The 19,748-nt window shown below is 45.4% G+C and overlaps 1 protein-coding gene across 1 annotated transcript in view; it reads right to left on the bottom strand.

Annotated features, from left to right (window-relative positions):
- TMTC1 (transmembrane O-mannosyltransferase targeting cadherins 1) overlaps positions 1-19,250 on the bottom strand; it is a 141,291-nt gene extending 122,041 nt beyond the window's left edge. The window contains 6 exon segments of the mRNA XM_036400630.2: positions 332-535; positions 3,267-3,443; positions 4,598-4,671; positions 6,693-6,870; positions 18,861-19,123; positions 19,125-19,250. Of these exon segments, the coding sequence (XP_036256523.1) occupies positions 332-535; positions 3,267-3,443; positions 4,598-4,671; positions 6,693-6,870; positions 18,861-19,123; positions 19,125-19,169 (941 nt within the window). The 5' untranslated portion in view covers positions 19,170-19,250.
- Between the last annotated feature and the right edge of the window lie 498 nt (positions 19,251-19,748).

Genomic DNA, 19,748 nt, shown 5'->3' with positions numbered 1-19,748 from the left:
GAGAGATAAGCACGGGTCTGGAGGCAGAAAAAGGGGCTTCTTAGGTCCAGTATCATGACTGATCATCTCTATCTTAGTCTGCTGACCACCAGAGAGGCCTTGCAGGCCCTGTGCCTGCTACACCTTCTGATATCCATAGAGTCAGATGCATCATTCTCTCCCCATCACTGGGGTTGCCCTGATTTCCAATAGATATTCTCCTCCTTTCTCCTTTAATCCTCCTTCCACCTCCTCCCGCCTTCCCCCTCCGGTAACACAAGAACAACCCCAGCAATTTCAGGATTAAAAAGGGCTAAGACAAGGCGAACAGAGCAGGAGTGTGCAGCAGTACCTGCGGATGGCCCAGATGGCCCTGCTGGGCACGGGCAGGCTGGGCTGCTCCCGGGGCACGGGCGGGTGGCAGGAGCTCCAGGCGCCGCGCTGGGCACAGCGCTGCTGCTGCTGCTGCTTCCCGTTCTCCCGGCCGGACGGCGGCGAGCCCCACGGAGCGGGCACGGGCGGCCGGGAGGGCCTCTGGGGAATGCCCCCGTTCCTCCTGAGAAAAGGCAGAAAAAGGAAGGAAAGGAGGGAAAGAAAAGGATGTGAGGACTTGTACTCTTGGCACTTTCACTCATCCAAAGGCTGAACGCTGTGAAATCGGCACAACGCAGTATCAAAGTGTTAAAAACGAGAGCAGGCTCCCGGCACTAAAGTGATTTCAGTGTTTATTGTAAGAAAAGAAAGGCCTAAAGCAAGGGGCCCGGGCTGAGCAGGAGCGCTCCTGCTGAGGATGCTGCAGCACCGGCGCTGGGGCTGCTCAGCAGCGACGGCCCCGATGGAGCAGCGCACATTCAGTGGGTCAGAAGCCCCTTTTTATCCTGGCTTTTGTCCCTTTGGATTGGTTTCTTTTTGGATCCTTCATTTGCACGAAGGTTTAAGGCACTGGATTGGCCCATTACAGCTCTGTCCAGGCTGGCTCGTTTCACTGGGGGGTGCTGCACTTTACTGAGGTGTGTTATGGTACATTTTGTACCATATTTCTTGTAACTATCCTTTAAACCCCTTTTACAATATAACAACCAAACTAACAGTACATGTTTAACAATTATCAACTTTTTTACTGTCACAGACACATTTTATGAAAAATCCTTTCCTTCGGATTTTTTCTCCTGAGAAGCTGAGGGGCCTCAGGAACAAAATGTAAACAATGGTTATCTGCTGCTGTGGAATGCAACAGGTGGATCTGTGATTGGTCTCATGTGGTTGTTTCTAATTAATGGCCAATCACAGTCCAGCTGTCTGGACTGTCTGGTCAGTCACAAGCCTTTGTTATCATTCCATTCCACTCCCTTCCTTTCAAACCTTCTGATGAAATCCTTTCTTCTATTCCTTTAGTATAGTTTTAATATAATATATATGATAAAATAATAAATCAGCCTTCTGAAACATGGAGTCAGATCCTCGTCTCTTCTCTCGTCCTGGGACGCCTGTGAACACCATCATATTTTACAACGGTTTCTAACCTATCTTTAACAATACTACAACAGACAACATTACTTCAATCCATAAAAAAAGCCTTTGTGTGCTGAGAGGACAGTATTTATTAGTTCCTAACTAGAGCTAGAGACTTGACAGCAAGAGAAGATGAGCACTCCTGTATCAAGCTGTTCTCTGGACCTCTGTTAAGATGGGAAGCACTGTGGTGTCACTCCTAATTTTTTGCTCCAAAAAACAAATGATGTTCCACCACTTTTAAACAGAAAACAAATCTGGAGAGGTTGGAAGAAGGAGCAGGTCAGTTTTCAGCAGCACATAGAAGGCTGTTTGTTTTCTGCTGCCCCTTAAAGTCAAATGCAGTCATAAAATCTTGAGCATCACAAAGAGATAAATGCACAATACATGCAACCAGAGGAGATAACACAATACAGCACATCTGGACAAAAGAGCTTCATTCCTACAAGATAAATAGTGCCACATCTGGGCAGGTGGGCGCCACTGAAACAAAAAAATAGCTTGAAGAGACCCCCTGGAATGTGGGCCTATGGAAGGGGGAGACTGAGGAAAAGAGGGAGGAGGAAGGCACAGATTTCCCTGCAGTTAATTAACAGTTGTGTTCCCTTTAGCCAGGCAGCTCCCGAAACAGCCTGTCAGGGTGTAAATACAAGTGTTAACAAGCAAGCTGGCTGTCAGCCCCCAGAAATCTCCCTGGCTCCTTGCCCACCAGTCCCACCATTAGGAACTACTTATCCAGTGAAAAGAGGAGGAATCCCCTGCCTGCTGATTTCTAGCGCTGCCAGAGGGCAGGTCTGATGCTCCTGAGAGTCCCCCCTTCTCCTCCCTGCAGCTGCTGATCTCACCTTGTGCCAGCTCTGTTCATTTAATTTACTGCAGAAACACAAATTCAGTGTCCTTTTTATAACCCAGATAGACACAAGCTCATGTAGGGTGTGACAGGTTCCAGGGCTGGTGGGCAGCACCAGTGGAAACACAAGAAATGATACGAGGAGCAAGAACTCCCATTCTCAGGAGCACTGAGCTCTAACATTCACTCATAGATCTGCACCAAGGATGTTTTGAGAAAAAAACAGATAAAACCCATATGTAATGGTTATTATAAAAATTTTCTAATAAACCAGGACTTCTGACTCTGAATGGAGATGGAAAACAGCATTGCTATTTGTGACACTAAGTGGGTGAGGGGTACAAACTTCAAAGTATTTTATTTTTCTCCAGTGACTTCTGAGAGCTGCTAATTATTCCAACCAGAAATGGATGGGTATTTTCCCTCTTTTTCCATTCTGAAAGGACAGAAAAAATATCAAACCTGATTTTACCACTAAACATCATGTAACATTTCTAAACCCATGGCATTGTGATGGAATAATCAAGCAGACATTGTGACTGGAAGGAGTTAAACCAGAGAAATTTTAGGATGTTGATGCTTCAGTCAGAACTCCCACACTAAAAATAAATGTTAGCCTTGCCAGGGTGAATTCAGCATTTCAGGGATCAGTTCTTCACATCTGGTCGATTTACCCAACAAAAGTAATCAGGCAGCAAAAGAGTAACAAAAAATTTAAAATAAAAAAAAAATTAAAAATAAAAAAACCCACCAACACAAAACACAGAAAGCAATTGTGGGTCCCTTCAAATTTGTCAAATATCCATCTAATTTAACAGGGCAAGTCCATCTCCCCCCAGTGCTGTATACCATAATAATACATATTTTAGACTACCATCTAGGTGAAAAGACCTGAAAAGCACCATAAGCCTAAGAAGTTACTTACAATTTGAGTCCATTGTAGGAGAGGGAAAAGAAGTCATAAACCAAGCACACACCAAACACAGTGACTCCAGTTTCTTTCACCAGCATTGCACACGTCCCAAGGAATAAACTAAGCAGCAAAAAGAATGGGGAGGCAGTGGGAGGGAAATGTTCCCCAACATAAAGCTGATCCACACTCCTGAAAAACAGAATTGACACGAAATATCTTAACTTCTCTGCTATTTTCATGTGTATTACAGTCACAGAAATACTGAGACACTTTTCCTTAATGCCTTAAGATGGCTGACACAAACATGTCAAGACATGAACGATCTAAAATGAGAAAAGGCTTAGCCACAGGACAGGAAAGGCAGATGAAAATATGGGGAGCTGCTGCAATTCTTGGTGCACAAGAGGTGAAACAAAGACAAGCAGAAAAATAAAGTAGACTTGAAACAGTCAGGGGAAGGCAAAGTAGAGAAAAGGCAGGAAAACACCTGCTTTCTGTCATGTGGAACACACATGCTTAATTCTCCTTCTGGGACAAAAAGCACTAGGCAAGCAAAAATTCCTCCATCCCACCCACAGTCCCCTGAGTCAGAGATGTGTCCTAATCACTAACAGACTGGGCAGCAAGCCCCTATCACATGGGAGAAGGCAGGAAAGAACTGAAATCAAACAGGCAGATTCCTCTGGGGTCACTGTGCTTCACACCTTCTCAAGAAAACAGCACAGTGGGTTTGCAGCAGACAGCCCCACAGGGATATCAGCAGTTTCTCCCTGTGGCTGTGATGACATGGTGCTATTTCTGAATGCAAACAATGTTATTTCAAACTGTAAATAATGCAAAAGGTGCAGAAAGCCCATCCAAGGCAGCTATTTCTGTATCTATACTTGTTCAGTTCCAGTTTTAGAACACAGAGCAGCAAGCAGTGCCAAGTTTTCACCTGAAAAGGATGACTAATGGTCTAGACACACTCCTTAACTCTCTCAGACCAGGTGTTCCAGAGTCCCACAGTCACAGCACGCATTTGAAAGGCAGGCATGTGTCTGCCTGCTCTTCACTCTACACACAGACAATTTGCCTTCCATTGAAAACATTTTTTTACCATTTTTACAAGCCCTCCTCTGTTGCATGGTCAGCAGCAATGCCAGTGGAAGAGGGATTGTCAATGTTGACTCCTGGTTTAGTGGTTTTTTGTTCTCATAAGCATCACCATGGCTGCAAGCAGGGGCCAGGACAATTCCACACAGCAGAGCTGTGGGAGGCACCTCTGCCAACAGCCATGAAACACTGACAGCTGCCTCTGGTGCCCTCCTCAGAACAAAGAATCTCATGATGTTACCACGTACCTATTATAGGAGAGAAAAGCCAACAGAAAGAGTAGACAGGCGAGGACGTCTGCTCTGCCTACTATACCTGTTACCTGAAAGGAAAGGAGACACACAGGTGTAAAATCACATCTAAAAAAGTACAAACACTCACTGACTGCCTCAATAATCCATGCTCAAAGCTACTATTTTAAGTTTTTGATCTCTCAGTGTTATCCTCCCTCAGCATACCAAAATGTTATTTGGATAGTGTAGTGTCACAGATACATTTTATGAAAAATCCTTTCCTTAGGATTTTTTCCTCCTGAGAAGCTGAGAGGCCTCAGGAACAAAATGTAAACATTGATTATCTGCTGCTGTGGAATGCCACAGGTGGATCTGTGATTGGTCTCATGTGGTTGTTTCAAATTAATGGCCAATCACAGCCCAGCTGGCTCTGACTGTCTGGTCAGTCACAAGATTTTATTATCATTCCTTTTCTATTCCTTGATAGCCTTCTATGAAATCCTTTCTCCTATTCTTTTAGTGTAGTTTTAATATAATATATATATATATATCATAAAATAATAAATCAGCCTTCTGAAACATGGAGTCAGATCCTCGTCTCTTCCCTCTTCCTGGGACCCCTGTGAACACCACCACAGTGTAGGGTATGCTCAGTTTTGTCTGCTGCATTTCTAGCTTGGCAAAACAAATGAGTAAGCCAACAGTAAAGTCATTCCCTACTTAATAAAATATTAAGCTATAAAGAAAATGCCAATTTTAAGGATTTGTTTTAATTTTGTATAATAAGGCTTAGATGAGAAATGCATCCAACTCCCAGTACTGAAATTTGTTAAAGAAAATTACTTACTATATAAGTAACATTGGAATGAACTTTATCACCAAAAAGGGATAGGACAGAATTTACAGAATTTATTCCTCCTGAGCAATCTGAATTTGCAAGAGTTTCTTCCTACAGATTAATGAACAAAATCTTTTTATAAAAGAGGGAATACTGAAGAAGAATAGATAAACACTCTTTTTTACAGTTTTTTGAATATCCTATTTCATAAGGATCTAAAAATCACCCATAAAGCAAATAAAAGGCCCTTTGAAATCTCGCCCCTTTTGAGATTACATAATTAAGTTATATTCAGAGCTCTGGCATTTATTTTAACCTATTAAAGTTCTGACCCAGACAAAAATAAATTCCAAGAGGGCCTCATCTAAAACCTCCCTTAAAATATAAAGCTGTATTATCAAAAGGAGCCTAGCTGATTAGTTCACACAACACAGCACAGGGAGTAACTCCAAAGCTTGTGGCTTTTTGTTATTAAGGTAATCTCTCCTCAAAAGTTCTCAGCCACAGGAGCTGTTTCCCTCCCCCATTTACAAAGGCTTGGAATGAGAGCAGTGTGATGTCAGTGGTATCTCAGCTAATGAGAGCATTTCTTTTTTACAGTGTGGGAAGCTGGACATTACCTTGTCTTCTCCAAGACAGCAAGACTCCTTTTAGCTATACAAGTGTCTCCTAGCACTAACAGACTGCAGTTTTGGAATGATTATGTCTTTAAATGACAAACAGAAAGATTTCCACCATGAGCTGCTGTTCTGTCACTTATGCTGGTGTTCGTGAACAACTCTTTTTCTGAAAAGGATTCTCCTAGCTTTTCATTGAAATAAATATTAATTAATCTGTGAGTCACACCACCTCTGTCTGAGAGAGCTCCTCCAGAACACACAGTAATGCTGCCTTCACTTTTCCTCCCTAAACTGATGGCTATAGGAGATGACTGAAGGCATGCAACAATATCCCAGCAGGAGAGCACAGCCTCACTGAGGTCTTTGGTTTCAGAAAACTCCTGACTGTCCATTTATTCCCAGCAGGCCTGATTAGGAACACCATTTAGAATTCAGTTCCAGAGCACAAAGACTGCAAGTATGAATGTGCTTCTTCCTTAATGACTCCTACAAATTATTTTAAATAGAGTACATTCCCACCTTTGCTCCCCCACAGCAAAAAAAAAATCACAAGTACAACTTTCTGTATGACTCAGAGATTTCCTTAAAAAAAAAACAAAAACTAGAATCTTGAAGAATTAATTTATTTTTAGGCTTGGTGGCACATACTTACAGCCTCGGTGTGAATGGGGTGCACAGCAAAGAAGAGCGCCGTGACAAAAGCAAGGCGACAGTCCTTGAACACAGCTTTGTCACAAGTGTACATCAGCACAAGAGTCACCAGACAGTGTAAAATTACATTCACTGCGTGGAAATACACGGGGTTCATGCCAGCCAGCAATATGTTTAACCTGGAGGGAAACAAAACAAAAGCATTGCTAGATTTGAGAGACCTTCTAATAGCAAGGCAGCTTTCAAATACTCTAAATTATGCCTTTTGCTCCATTTGCAGTCATCTAATGTTAGTGCTATTAATCACTGCAAACCGCTCTAAACTTTGGTTGATTTGATTAAAGAGAAACCATTTCCCCAATTTTTATATTGTGTGGTTGTGTTTGGCAGCCTTTTGACAGAGGTGGGAGAGTGCTGCACCCTCCCAGCAGTTTACTGCAGTGAGACCACGCCTGTGCTTCCCTAGCAGCAAATCACCCTGGCCAACATCATGGCACTTGTCCCATCTCCCTGTTGGCATCTTCTGTGGTTCTGTTGGCCACATGGCAGCTTTACAACATGGGTAGTTATTTTCTGCTCTGGAAGAGATTCTTTTGCCCAGGAGCAGCCAAGACAAGGACTTGGTAAGGTGCTGGAGCATCTGCTTAGCATAACACGGGCATTTACTCCCATTTAACTTTCAAAACAGTGTCACACACTGAAGGTTAAGCCTTTATTTAAATGCTTTACTGGCATAAAGAAGCTTGTCTAATAGTTCACATCATTTTTATAAGGACATTGACGGCAAAGATAAGTTAGCTAACATCACCCTAGACTCAGTGAGACAATTAGGGTTCATTATTTGTGTCGATCATAAAAAAAAAAAATAAAATGTAACAAGCTGTTATGACATTTGTTTGACAGCATGTATTAATACATTCTTCTGGTTACTGTTTTTTACAGCCAGCTTCCCTAACAGCTGCTGACAAGCCTTGCCTTACACACAGTTGAAGATAATTCTCTTAAATATTAACAACATCTGTACATTTGGACAAATATATACATATATATGTATATATATATATGTATATATATATATGTATCTACACAAATATACACACATACGCATGGTGCCTATCTAGGGAAGGCTCCATATATGAACAAGGAACCTAGAAAAATGTCTAACTAATGTTGAAGGATTTTTTTCTTTTTCTAAACAAAAGACAAGATAAGCAGTGAAAAGAAGAACTCAATCTAAATATTTTACATGCAGTTGTAAATATGCTATAGGGTCAATAATCCTTCCTGTTGTTACTAAAAGACTCCAGGTCTCCCATGACAAGCATGATGTGACAGCAAGGCCAGTGAGCTGTTGCTACTATAAAAAACACCTTAGGTGTTTCTGTGAGACAGAGGAGGTGTGAAGAGGCCTGTGAGAGCCAGACAACTTTTTTTTTTTTTTTTTTTTTATATAAATAACTCTACATTTCTTATTCATAAGCAAGGAAGTGCTAGCTGTCCTGGGTTCGATTTTCCAGGTCAATCCAAATTTACCAGACCAAGAGTCTTACTTGTGCATTCCTGCTGTGCTCCTGCTGGAGTGTTTGTGGAGGCAACAGATGAAACCCAGAGAGTTTGTGAAAAAGTGAGATTTTGGCATGACTTGACCTTTCCCTTTGAAGTATGGGTTGATGTAGTTACATTTTGACAAGACATCAGTCTGTGTGATTCAAGAATACACAAAGAGTTTGGAGGTTTTTATTTTTTTATCCCATTTCTCCTGCAAGCCACTTCAGGGCAGCAACATCCATCACTTTCCCTCATTTCTACCAGCACTGAATGACAAACCACAACAAACGGCAGTAACACACACCCAGCCAGAGCATCAGCTGCAAATACACTGCAGCAGCAGGAACCCCCAGGCCAGAATCATGTTTCCAGCACAAGGGAACAAGGGGCAGCACAGGGCCACCCTGCCCCTAAAGGAGCCACAGTTCACTCCAAGGCACCTGCAGATGTGCACAATGACAGGGACCCTCTGCAGGAGACATCCTTTATACAAATAAATCATTTCTAGCTGTGTATCAGCTGAAGCAGAGTCCACTGGTCCCCCTCAAATGCAATCAGACCAAAGTGTGATCTGGGAACCTGATTTCTGGAGAAAGCAGATGCAGGCAGGTGAGGACAAGTGCTCAGGATATCAGGTGATATGAACTTGTGCACCAAAAGGGGAGAAATTCTCATTTAGTTGGCCAAGTTGTGAGAACCAAACACTAAACTCACGACATGTGGCAATACTCTTGAAAATTCTATCATCAGTCTCCATGGATCATATCTGATCACTTTCCCATCCAGCAAAACAGGTCTGCTGGCAGGAGAGGCAGAACTTTACAGGTAAGGGATCTTCCTACCCCCATCAGGTCCCCTATGCCAAAGGTGGGGTGAGTCCTTCACACCCCTTCTTAGGGTGAACACCAAGGCAATGAGGCTTGTAAGCTGTGAGTTACCTGATGTAAATTATTGAGAACAGCTCTGTAAAAGCATCGGCCTCACAGCCTGGCTGTTCCCCTGCGTGTTCTTTAAACATATAAAAAGCAACAGAACAAAACACAAACATAATACCATTCTGTTCAGGTAACTCTTCCCCTAAACAGCAAAATCAGCCTGCAAGTGTGTTTTAAATACCATCTTTGGTGGTCCATGAACACTAAACATGAGGGTGTGCAGGTGCTATATTCACACCAGTGCTCTTTGCTGCTAAAGCTCTTTGTCATAAGAAATTAGGCCACATGGCAACGAAGGAAACATTCTTTAGTCCTGAAACAATCCCAGCAGAACGATGTTGAAATGTTAGCAGTGGTTAAATTTATTGTATGTCAAAAATCTGGGTCTTCAAACAGCTCTAATCCAAGTCACAAGAACTCTGCAAAGCTGCCCAGCTCACACAGCCATGGGGGAAAAAAGGCAGCCTGCTATGGAATGCCAAATTTGCTCCGCTGCAGGGGAGCTGTGGAGGAACTTCTGGGCAAGGGAGCCAAGAAGGGGATGGGTAAATAAAAAATTACTTCTCTCCTCTTAATCTTTAATACCCTAACAGAGAGAGCCAGTCTTGTTTACTGGCAGCAGCGTGCAGCAATTATACACAGCAGACTGTTCAGCAAACAAAGGAAGTAAAACAGAGATATGAATCTCAAAATTAAGGAAGGAGTGGTCTTTCTCCAACATAATGTTCATAAACAGAAGTTCTAGCAAGCAAAAACAGTACTACACTGGAAGGAGGTGGTGCTGTCCATGCATTTCCAAACTTACACTGCCTCACAAATGGGGAAAATCATATCATGTAGCCATTTCTGTATGAAGATCATAACCTCTGCCTGAGCTGCAGCACAACTTGTAAGACACATCTTATAAAGAGATTCCATCCTGCACTGAAAGTGGGTATTACTTTGCATAAACTTTGCCATATTTAACACACAATTTGAACAGGAAAAGATCATCACAGGAAACTTAATCCATCCTTATGTATTAAATTAATTGATATAAATCTGCATGTGAGCCTTCCTTATAAAAACTCTGGGGGTTTTATGAGGTATGGGATGCTGTGAGACTTTCCATTAATTGTTACTTCCACACCTTGTGGCCTTGTTAGAGCACACAGTGAGGAGAGGAGGTGCTCTGGGCTGTATGAACAGGCTGCTCCTCAAAACAGAGACGTGTTTGCAAACAGCATCCTAAAGATCTGGGGCTGAACACAGCAAGTGATAACCCTGCTAGGAATAGAGACCCTCAAAAGAGGAGATACAACCATCTCAGACATGGAGGCTGTTCCTCAGAGGAGCCACCCACTAAACACTTGGAGAAGAGTTTTTACTGCTTTGGCACCTCTGCTGGAAGAGTCCCTGGAAGCAAAGATTCGGCCAAACCTCCTGCAAAATGGCAAAGGGCAGTTCAAATGCAAAGGCCCTCAGAAGACCCAGGGAAAGGAGGAGAAGAGCACCAAAGCTACACCAAAGTGCAGTGTCTCAATACTAGGGGACATTGACACATATCTTCTAACAGATCTGACCAGCATCATCCCTGCCACCACCAAAACAAAAAAGTGAGTACAGAAATCTCAGCATTGATCACATGTCCCAGCAGGGCAGACAGGCTGCACTGAAACACGTATTCAAGCCAAGACTCAGCACTGTTTTTGTGCCCAAGTGTTGCAGCAAGTGTGGCTCAGCATGTCACACCCAAGGCAGAGCACTGCCCAAAATACACACCCATGCAGGAGGTACACCAAAATAAGAAATCCCTTGGTTTTGTTAAGGCTGATGGATGTTCTCCAGGAACAGTGGAATAGCACAGTTTTGCCACGTGTAGCAGCTTTTCTACCATTCCTCCACCATCCACTCTCAGAAAAGGAATTGCACAGCTTCACCCTCAGAAAGAGAGACCTCCACAGGCAGCAGCCTTCTGTTGAAGGTTCACTGAATAGAGGCTGTACAACAGCTCTCCAGAAGAAAGCAGATCACTCTTTTAACCTCCATCAGTCCCACCAGATGTCCTGCAGAGAAGCTGCCAGGGACACATCAATTCTGGGTAAGCAATTCCCCACGGAGAGGGCCTGGAAATGCAGTGGGACTCTGTGGCTTCATCCTCACAGACTCAGAGTCAGAGGGGTCCATGATGCAAGAGCACAGGCTCACAGACAAATTCCATATATACCCACTTATTTACAGTATATAATCACCAGCACTCCCCCCCCAGCTCTTATATAGTGCTTTTCATCCACTTGTACACATGAAGATTCATTCAACCTTTCTTAAGGTCTCTTATGATTTAATAATATTGTATACCATAATTGGAGAGTTTCTCTTTTTATAGACTTTGTTATTATCCCTGGGCAGCTCTTGTTTAGTTTAATCTGTTTTATTATTTTCAGAAGACTAACAAAGAAACACAACATGTTATGAAACAGAAATGCACAGGATAATAATGGTAATTTGTTATAGCAAGTAACAATTAATGGAAAGTCTCACAGCATCCCATACCTCATAAAACCCCTAGAGTTTTTATAAGGAAGGCTCACATGCAGATTTATATCAATTAATTTAATACATAAGGATGGATTAAGTTTCCTGTGATGATCTTTTCCTGTTCAAATTGTGTATTAAATATGGCAAAGTTTATGCAAAGTAATACCCACTTTCAGTGCAGGGTGGAATCTCCTTATGAACTCCACAGATGCATGGACTTCGTGCCAGGAAAATGAGCATTTGCACTCCAAAAGAGGTGCAGCTGCATCAGTGGCAATAATGGTTAAGGCTCTATGTGGAAACAGCTCAAAGATTAATGAAAAACCTGTAGCAGCAAACAGGAAATAAGCCCCTTTGCACTGGTGCTCCTGCAGTGGCCAGTTTCTACCACAAAGAGCAAGAGCACTTGGTGCTGATTTGTGCTGATAATCTTCCCACAGTACAGTACAATGCCTGAGAATTAAATGGACAATAAGGCTTAAAAGGCTTGGTCCTTGGTTTGCTGGGATGGCAATGGGTGACAAGGCAGAGGCTGCATCAATTCCCACCTCCAGCCACTGCCTCAGAGCACAGGAGTCATCCCTTACAGAGCAGAGTTAAGTGCAGGCATTCAGAGCAGCTTATTCCTTTCCAGCAGGGGTAGGGAAAGAAAAAAGAAATCTCAATTAGACTGGGAAGAAGCAGCACCTTGAAGGTGGCAAATGTGCCAGGGCAGAATTTTCTGGTAAAACCTCAGCAAGTGTGGTTTGATGATCATTCCTGTGTTGCAAATAACAAGGGCACCACTCACACAGCTTTAGGTTTGCACCCACAAGGGGCCTTGGTAAACTGAGTAGAAGAAAAGAAATCCAGAAGAAAGCAAATCATTCTTATGATGGGCCTTGGTAAACTAAAAGAAGAGAAAAATCCAGATGATGGCAAGCAACAAAATTACAAACCAGGTGTCATTTTATCTAGAGAGTGAACAAAATGCAGTTTGTCTTAAAAAATATTCATAAGTAGCACCTCAGCAAGAACTGAGGAAACGAACATCTCATGAACCTCTTCAGCAGCCATCCATCAAAGTGTGGAGAGAAAAAGGGATGAGACGTGATCAAAACCAAGCTAAGACAGTCAATCATCAAGAAGAGAAAGCAATAGAAACCAAAATCTAGTATAAAGTTATTAGTCCTAAAGACAGTATTTCAAACTGGATGTAACAGTTCTTCACCAAATATGAAGTCAGTTTGAAATAAGTTGAAGACCATGAAGGAAATGCCATTCTAACTTGCAAAGAAAAAAGGTAAAAAAAAAGGTATAGTGAGCGAAAAGAGGACACCCTTTTTTCTTTTCCCTTTCTTTCTTTAAGACGGTGAGACAATAAAGAGAAAGCCCAGGAAAGCAGTCAGAAACAGAGCGAGGAAATGCAGAGAAATGCCTTTAGGCAACCAGCAGCAGGCAGAGTACTTTATTTTCAGGGACTCTAAAGAGTATTGACAAGGATGCTCCTGTGGGCAAGAAGGCTGGTCGAAAGCTGAGACTTTTAGCTAAAAGATGGGCAAAGAAAATTAATGGTGACACTGGTGCAAGAGGAACAGAATGCCCAATGAGAGAAAATCTCCAGGAATTGGTAGGTGTTAAATAGAGACAAGACACCACTGAAGCAAGCAGCAAAGATAAGCGTGACTGCATCCACCTCAGCCAAGTTGTTCAGGGGCATTAGAGAACTCTTTCTCTCATAAAAGGCTTTAAATTCAAGAGACAGGCAAATTTTATTCAGGGCTGACAAAATGTGAAGGCAGACTCCTTCATGCTTTGTACACACCTCTCCTACTGAGCAAATCCTCACCTCTGCAAGCAGCATGACAGCATGGACCCCAGCCAGGTCTGCATCCCCATCCCTGGGCAGGGAGCCTCCCCCCACCCTCCACAGGAGCCTGTCCTCCTTCCAGGGAGTGCAAGCAACCCAGAGAAACACAGCCCAAACTTACGCCCACAAACATCAGACACCTGCTACAAAAATTACATTTGTGAGGGAGACTTTTTGTGCACCTGAAACTGGGGGAAAAACCCAAGCTTTGAGGCACCAAGCTTTGGAAGACACCTAAAATCACTGTAAGGCATTCTGCTCTGGGTCAAAAGAAATCCTTATGTGCTTAGAGATGTATCTGTATATTCCAGTTATAACACAAGCAGTTTTACAAAAGAATCTGCTTTTCTTCACCAAGCCCACCTCTTCCAGTGTGGCTACACCAGCACTACATCAATTTCATGGCAGGTATCACAGCAGCAGTGTGGAGAGTGAATGCCACAGCACGAGTAGAAATAGTAGACTAAGCTGTACAAGAGAAATACTGACACAATCTTAAACATTGTGATGTTCAGAGTGAAGAAAATACTTGTGCACTGTGTATTTAACCTGACACATTATAGCTCCACTATATCACCCTGCACTGTCAAACTGTAATATAGCATTAAATCAATAACAAAGAAAATGTAAGGTCTTTTTTCCTTCCCCAGGTTGTTTTGGTTCTCTTAAGCTCCCTGTCCTTGAAACTTATGCCACTGATACAGCTGAAAAAACAGAAGGATCAGCTGTAAACAACCAGATAGATCAGAAGGCTGACAGTGAGTTATAGAATCAGTTCTCTCTTTGGCTCTGTATTTACCTCTAACCCAAGCTCACATTCACTTAAGGCTTTGATCCAAAGGCACTGGAGCCTCACATGAGGCTCTCAATGCCAACCCAGAATACTGAGCTGCTGCTGAAGGGCCCTGTTTACTTCCCAGGCAGGTACACACCCAAGCCATCAGTGGCTAGCAGCCTTGGTGGGCAGACCTGGAAGGTTACCCATGCTGCAGTCAGCACCTGAGCACAGCCCAGACTTTTTAATTTATCCTTTTCCTCTTTTTTTTTTTTTCCCAGCTAGAGTACTAGTAGGATGGCTCTCTGCACAAACTGTGTCTTTTCTTGCCTTTTCAAATTCCCTTTTGCAGCTTACTCCCCCTCCAGCTCCTCTCCTCCAAGGAGTGGAGTGGACACTCTGACACCCTCCCAGAGAGCCAGGCACATTCCCAGTGAACACCATTCCCACCTCCTTTGGGGAAGACCAGGTATCTGCTGTGCTTCCCTGCCATGCCATCCTCCCACAGCCATGTGTCCTAGATGTGTCACCACCTTTTTCTTCTGTCCCTGGTGGGCTGTTCCTTGAGACATCCCTCACCAGCAGCTGCCTTGGCACCACCACCGAGGCTGAGCACACAGGGCCTTCACTTCTCAGCCACCTGCAAGCCAGGAGGCTCATATCTGATCTTGGCATACAGGGGATTGGAAAGGCTTCACCCTCATCATTTTCTATCACTGTGTACCTTCACTGTGCTGCTGACTACACCAAATCTTCATCACCTGTGTTTCTGGGTTGGAGAATCTATCTAAATGGGGATTTGGCAGACAGAAAGAGAAAGAGGAAGGGAGACAGCATTGAGGATTGCACCTTCTGCTTCAGCAGCTGAGAAACATTTCTGCAAAACCACTGGAAACAAGGAGTAACTGAAGTGCTACTGAGGGAATAAATGATTCAGTGAACTTCTGTTAGTGGAGGCAAGGTGTAAGACAGAAAGCACCCAGTTTAAATATAAATCCTGATTGAATTACAGAACTGGCAGTTCTCTTTTTTTGCCTTTTTTTTTCTACCTTTCATCTTAACATTTTATAGGGAAGACACCAAAAGATAGTATGTTCTGAGTCCAAGAAGTTGCCTTCTTTAGAAAGAAGTGTATTGAATCACTTCTTAGAGAAGAAAACACCTGCAGGTAAGTAAGTCAAAGTGATAGCAGCTGGAGAAGAGAGCATGAAGTAAGTTTTTCTGAAGGACTAAGCAAAACCACTGCCTACCATCTCAGCTCCTGTGCAGATGAGGAGTTCTGCTAGACCTAACAGCTAACCATGTGTAATAGGAATGCTTCTGAACCAACTCATTCAGCATTCCTTTATTTTATAGAAGTCAAGAGAAAAGGCAAGAGAAGTTCAAAGACACAAAACAGACATTATTTAATTCAACAGTCCATATGGAGGCTTTTTCCCCCTTCTGATGTTAACCCACACAAAACAGTACAGCAGTTCTGTGAATATTTTAAGTTTTGCTTAATGGTTCCAGTGGGCCACTCTTTTTTTCCTCTGATCATTCATACTGTCAGATCCAGTGTGAATAATGTCAAATACTTGAGCTCTTTTCACTGTTTGGCTCCAGAGCATTAGTCTACGGGAATGAGGACTGTCACTTATGATTTCCAATTCATCAGGGACACTGCACTACTGTTACACAATTTCAGCAATGTCTGCTTCAGATTTTTCTGACAGATGGGTGATAAATTTTTTTAATTGAGATCATTTCAGGAATATGTAGCTTATATGTAGGATATGTTCAGCCTAATGAGAAGTCCACAGGGCATTTTGAGTCCTGCCTCTTACTTTCACAGCCACAAAAGGCAGAAAAGAGACAAAGTTTCAGTAGATTGATGAATCTGTAGATATAAATTTCAGCCCACCCTTCACATCTGTTCTGTACAGGCAGTTTGGAGATCTCCCAGATGCTTTAATCTTAATGCAGCAAGATGCAAAACAAGCCTTTACAGATGAAAGTTTCATGCAGGAGAAGTAGAGCCACTAGGCTGATATAAAGTTTCATGCCGCTATTGAAATGCCTTGGATTTGACCAAATTAGCACCACAACAAGATAAATTAAATAAAACAAGCAAATCTACAAACAATAAAGATACCAGAATACTTTGGTCCTCTCTTCCCTCCTTCCTGCACGCATCACAAAATTTCCTCGAGTATCTCAAGTGGGTGGAGTAAATTCTAACAAAAGTATTAGCAACGTTCATTTCCATTCTGTTACCTATCAGTTTCTGCTAAGCTTTTAACGAGAATCAGGGTAAATCCTTTTTTTCCTTCTGCAGGAAGACAGAGAGCAAGCAGCAACCTCCTGCTGGGCAAGGCAGGGGCGGATGCCTCAGGCAGGCAGAGCACTGGCGGCTCAGCCACAGGTTCAGCGCTGCTTGGCAAAAGCTGCCCCAGGCTTCTTTGGAAGCACTGGGTTTCACTGAGGATTCACTCCACCCCGTTCTCAGCATCTTCCTCTGACACCCTACTGGTAGAACTGAAATGGGAAGAATGTGGAAACTGGAAGGCTGGAAGGATAATTGGAACACAGTGGATATCATCTCCCTCTGCAGCCAGGGAAGACAAACGATTCCTTCCCCATTCCAAATGCAATGCCAAGTGGTGAACAAATGACTCTGCCTTTGACCCAGTGTCTTGGCTGTATGGTTATTATAAGCAGAGAGGATTAAATCTTGTTCACAAAATTAGTGTCATTTCCCTTCCAGAAAGGACTAGGCAGAGACAGCACTTCATCCTTTTTTGACACACACCCCTTTAAAGGGCAAAGGCAAAACCAGTTCAAGTACATACAAATGGGAACTAGAACATTTAGTTTCCATTTCGTTATTAAAGTTTAAGTTCCTTTTGCTCATTAGCATCACAATCTCAATCCTGCAACCTGATCTAGGAGGCCAAGTCCAGCACTCCAGCACTAATACTGCGTGCAATGAGGTCAGTGGTGATACACACACGTTCACTCTTCCCTCCAATTACCCCCAGGTGTGTTGCTAGAGGAATGGATTAGTTACATAGATCCCCAAACTACAAGAGTTTGGTTGGACACATGATGGAGAGAGAAGGCACGCTGTGTGCACAAAGCCAGCTCTGCCTGCAACTACCTACTCCCACCTCACTCTTTACAGAAATGGGCTGAGATGCCCTTCAAGGAGAAGGTACAAAACTTGTTCCAAAAAATCCAGCTTACAAGGGTCTGTGCTCTTCAGCTTTCCTTTATGAGGAGCATGCCAGCCTGTGCCCAGACAGCCAACACTGATGGCTCTTGGCTCCAAGTCCACCTTTACAACCACAGAGCAGCAAGTGCTCTGCGGGAGTGCCAAAGGGACGTTCCATTTCCCAAAACTGCTCCTGCTTCACAGAAACACTCAATTTCCACAAATTCATGAAATTCTATTTATATATCCGGTGTGCTAACGAGTTACTCAATCAGCAGAGTGAACCAGGAACCGGTAACACATCCCCCTGGCAGACCTGCCAATGCACATACCCTTTATTCCAAATACCTGCTGTAGTTTGTAATCAGCATCTACCGATCACCCAGCACTAGACATCACTCAGCCACACCACCAGCTCTCCAGCACAGCTCTCTGCAAACACATGCATCATTTCTAAATGCTAAAATGTGCTAAATGTTCATCATCGTTAGTGTTCCATCAGAATAAATTAAATAGAGAACAAGCTAATGGAAAGAATGACAAACTATGTAACTGAGCTGATTTGCCACAAATTCTTCTCCTGGGGGAGAGAGGCCAGCGAAGGTTTTCTTTCTAGGATTAGCGAAGGTAGCTGTCACTTTACTGCCTCTCAACTTCCCTTTATTCCTGTAAAACCGAAACTCCTCCTCAACAACTTCGCCCGGTACACGGAGAAGGAACATCTGAAGCAGGGAGGCTGCAACTCCGCGGCTGACAAGGGAGGCTGGCAGCTGCCAGGAGGGATGCACGGAACGGCGCGGTACCCGCGGGGCTGACCCCCTCCACTTAGCGCCAAGAACAAAGGCAGGGATAACTACGGATCTGTTTCAAAACACAACGCGGGAAGTTTCTGGCACGATCACTCAATTGCGGAGAAAAGGTACTCGAGATAAAGCACAGGAGGAACTCACGAGGAATTCATGTGAGCACCTTCCCCAGCCAAAAGCGATTTCTGAAACGCTCCGTTTTCCCTTTTATCCCTCCCGCAGCCCGGGGAAGAGGCGCCACCTGCTCCCAAACGGCGGGCAAAGAGAGACACTTGCCGGGAGAGCGGCGCACTCCTCCGGAGCGTCACCTCATCGCTCCCCTTCTCCGGAAAACTTGCCCCGGGCCGGGCTGCGGGACCGTGGAGCCCCCGCCCGCCCCCGTCCCGCAGAGCCCCGGGCAGAAATGCTGAATCACGAAGCCGAGGGCGCGGGACCGGGGGGCTCCCCCTGACCCCCACCCGGGGCCGGCCGCCCCCGTCCGCCCGGGCACGGAGCCGGGGAGGCTCTGTGCGAGAGGGAGCCCCCGCCCGCCCCGCCGACACTCACTTGAAGGTGAGGACGCAGAGGGGCCGGTAGGACTTGTGGCTGGTGTTCTCGGCCATGCGCTTGCCCCAGAAGTCGTTGGCGAAGGCGGCGGACACGGGGGCGGCCGCCCGCACGTCGGGGTTGTTCACGATGGCCCAGACGTCGTCGTGCACGAACTCGCCCCGCAGGGAGTTGCCGTAGCAGAGGACGCACAGCCCCGCCAGCACCGCCGCCGCCGCCGCCCCGCCGCGCCGCCCGCCCGCCGACGGGCAGGGGGCCTGGCGCGGCTCGGTCCCGGCTGCGGGAGCCCCGCGCCGAGCCCGTCACCATGGCGCGGGGCTCGGCCCCGGCTGCCCCGGCTGCGCCGCCGCCGCGGCGCGGGGAGGCAGCGGCGCCCGCATGGTGCGGGGCGGGCAGCGGGACCGCCGCCGGCCACTCGCGCTCTGCCGAGGCGCAGCCCGCCCGGCTGCAAATAAACAGCGGCCGCCTCCCCGCGCCATCCCTTCTCCTCCTCTCCTCCTCCTCCTCCTCCTCCCCCCCCCGCGCCCCCTCCCGCACGCATGCTCCTTGCCGCGCTGTCACACGGCCGCTACCTCCTCAGCCCGTCGGCGCGGTGCGCTCTGCCCGCGGGGCGCTCTGCCCGCGGTGCCCGCTGCCCGCGGGGCGCTCTGCCCGCGCCGGCCCCGCCGCACAGCGCGGAGGGGACGCGCCCGGCACGGCCCGCGGCGGGGAGCGCAGTCCCGCTGCGGCGCTCGGGTCGCCGCTGTCGCTGCTCTCTCAGGAGAGGCGTGCAGGGCTGTCCTGCCGCCTGGGGCCAGCGCCTCCTCCGAACCCCCCCGCAGGCAGCCCCCTCCGCAGCTCCCCTGGGGACCGTGCTCACCTGGCCGGCGGCAGCATCCCAGCCGGCTC

The sequence above is a fragment of the Molothrus ater genome, chromosome 5, assembly GCF_012460135.2.
Source record: "Molothrus ater isolate BHLD 08-10-18 breed brown headed cowbird chromosome 5, BPBGC_Mater_1.1, whole genome shotgun sequence".
Taxonomy (NCBI): domain Eukaryota; kingdom Metazoa; phylum Chordata; class Aves; order Passeriformes; family Icteridae; genus Molothrus; species Molothrus ater.
Note: the sequence above shows the minus strand (reverse complement) of the source record. Positions and strands in the feature narration are given on the sequence as shown.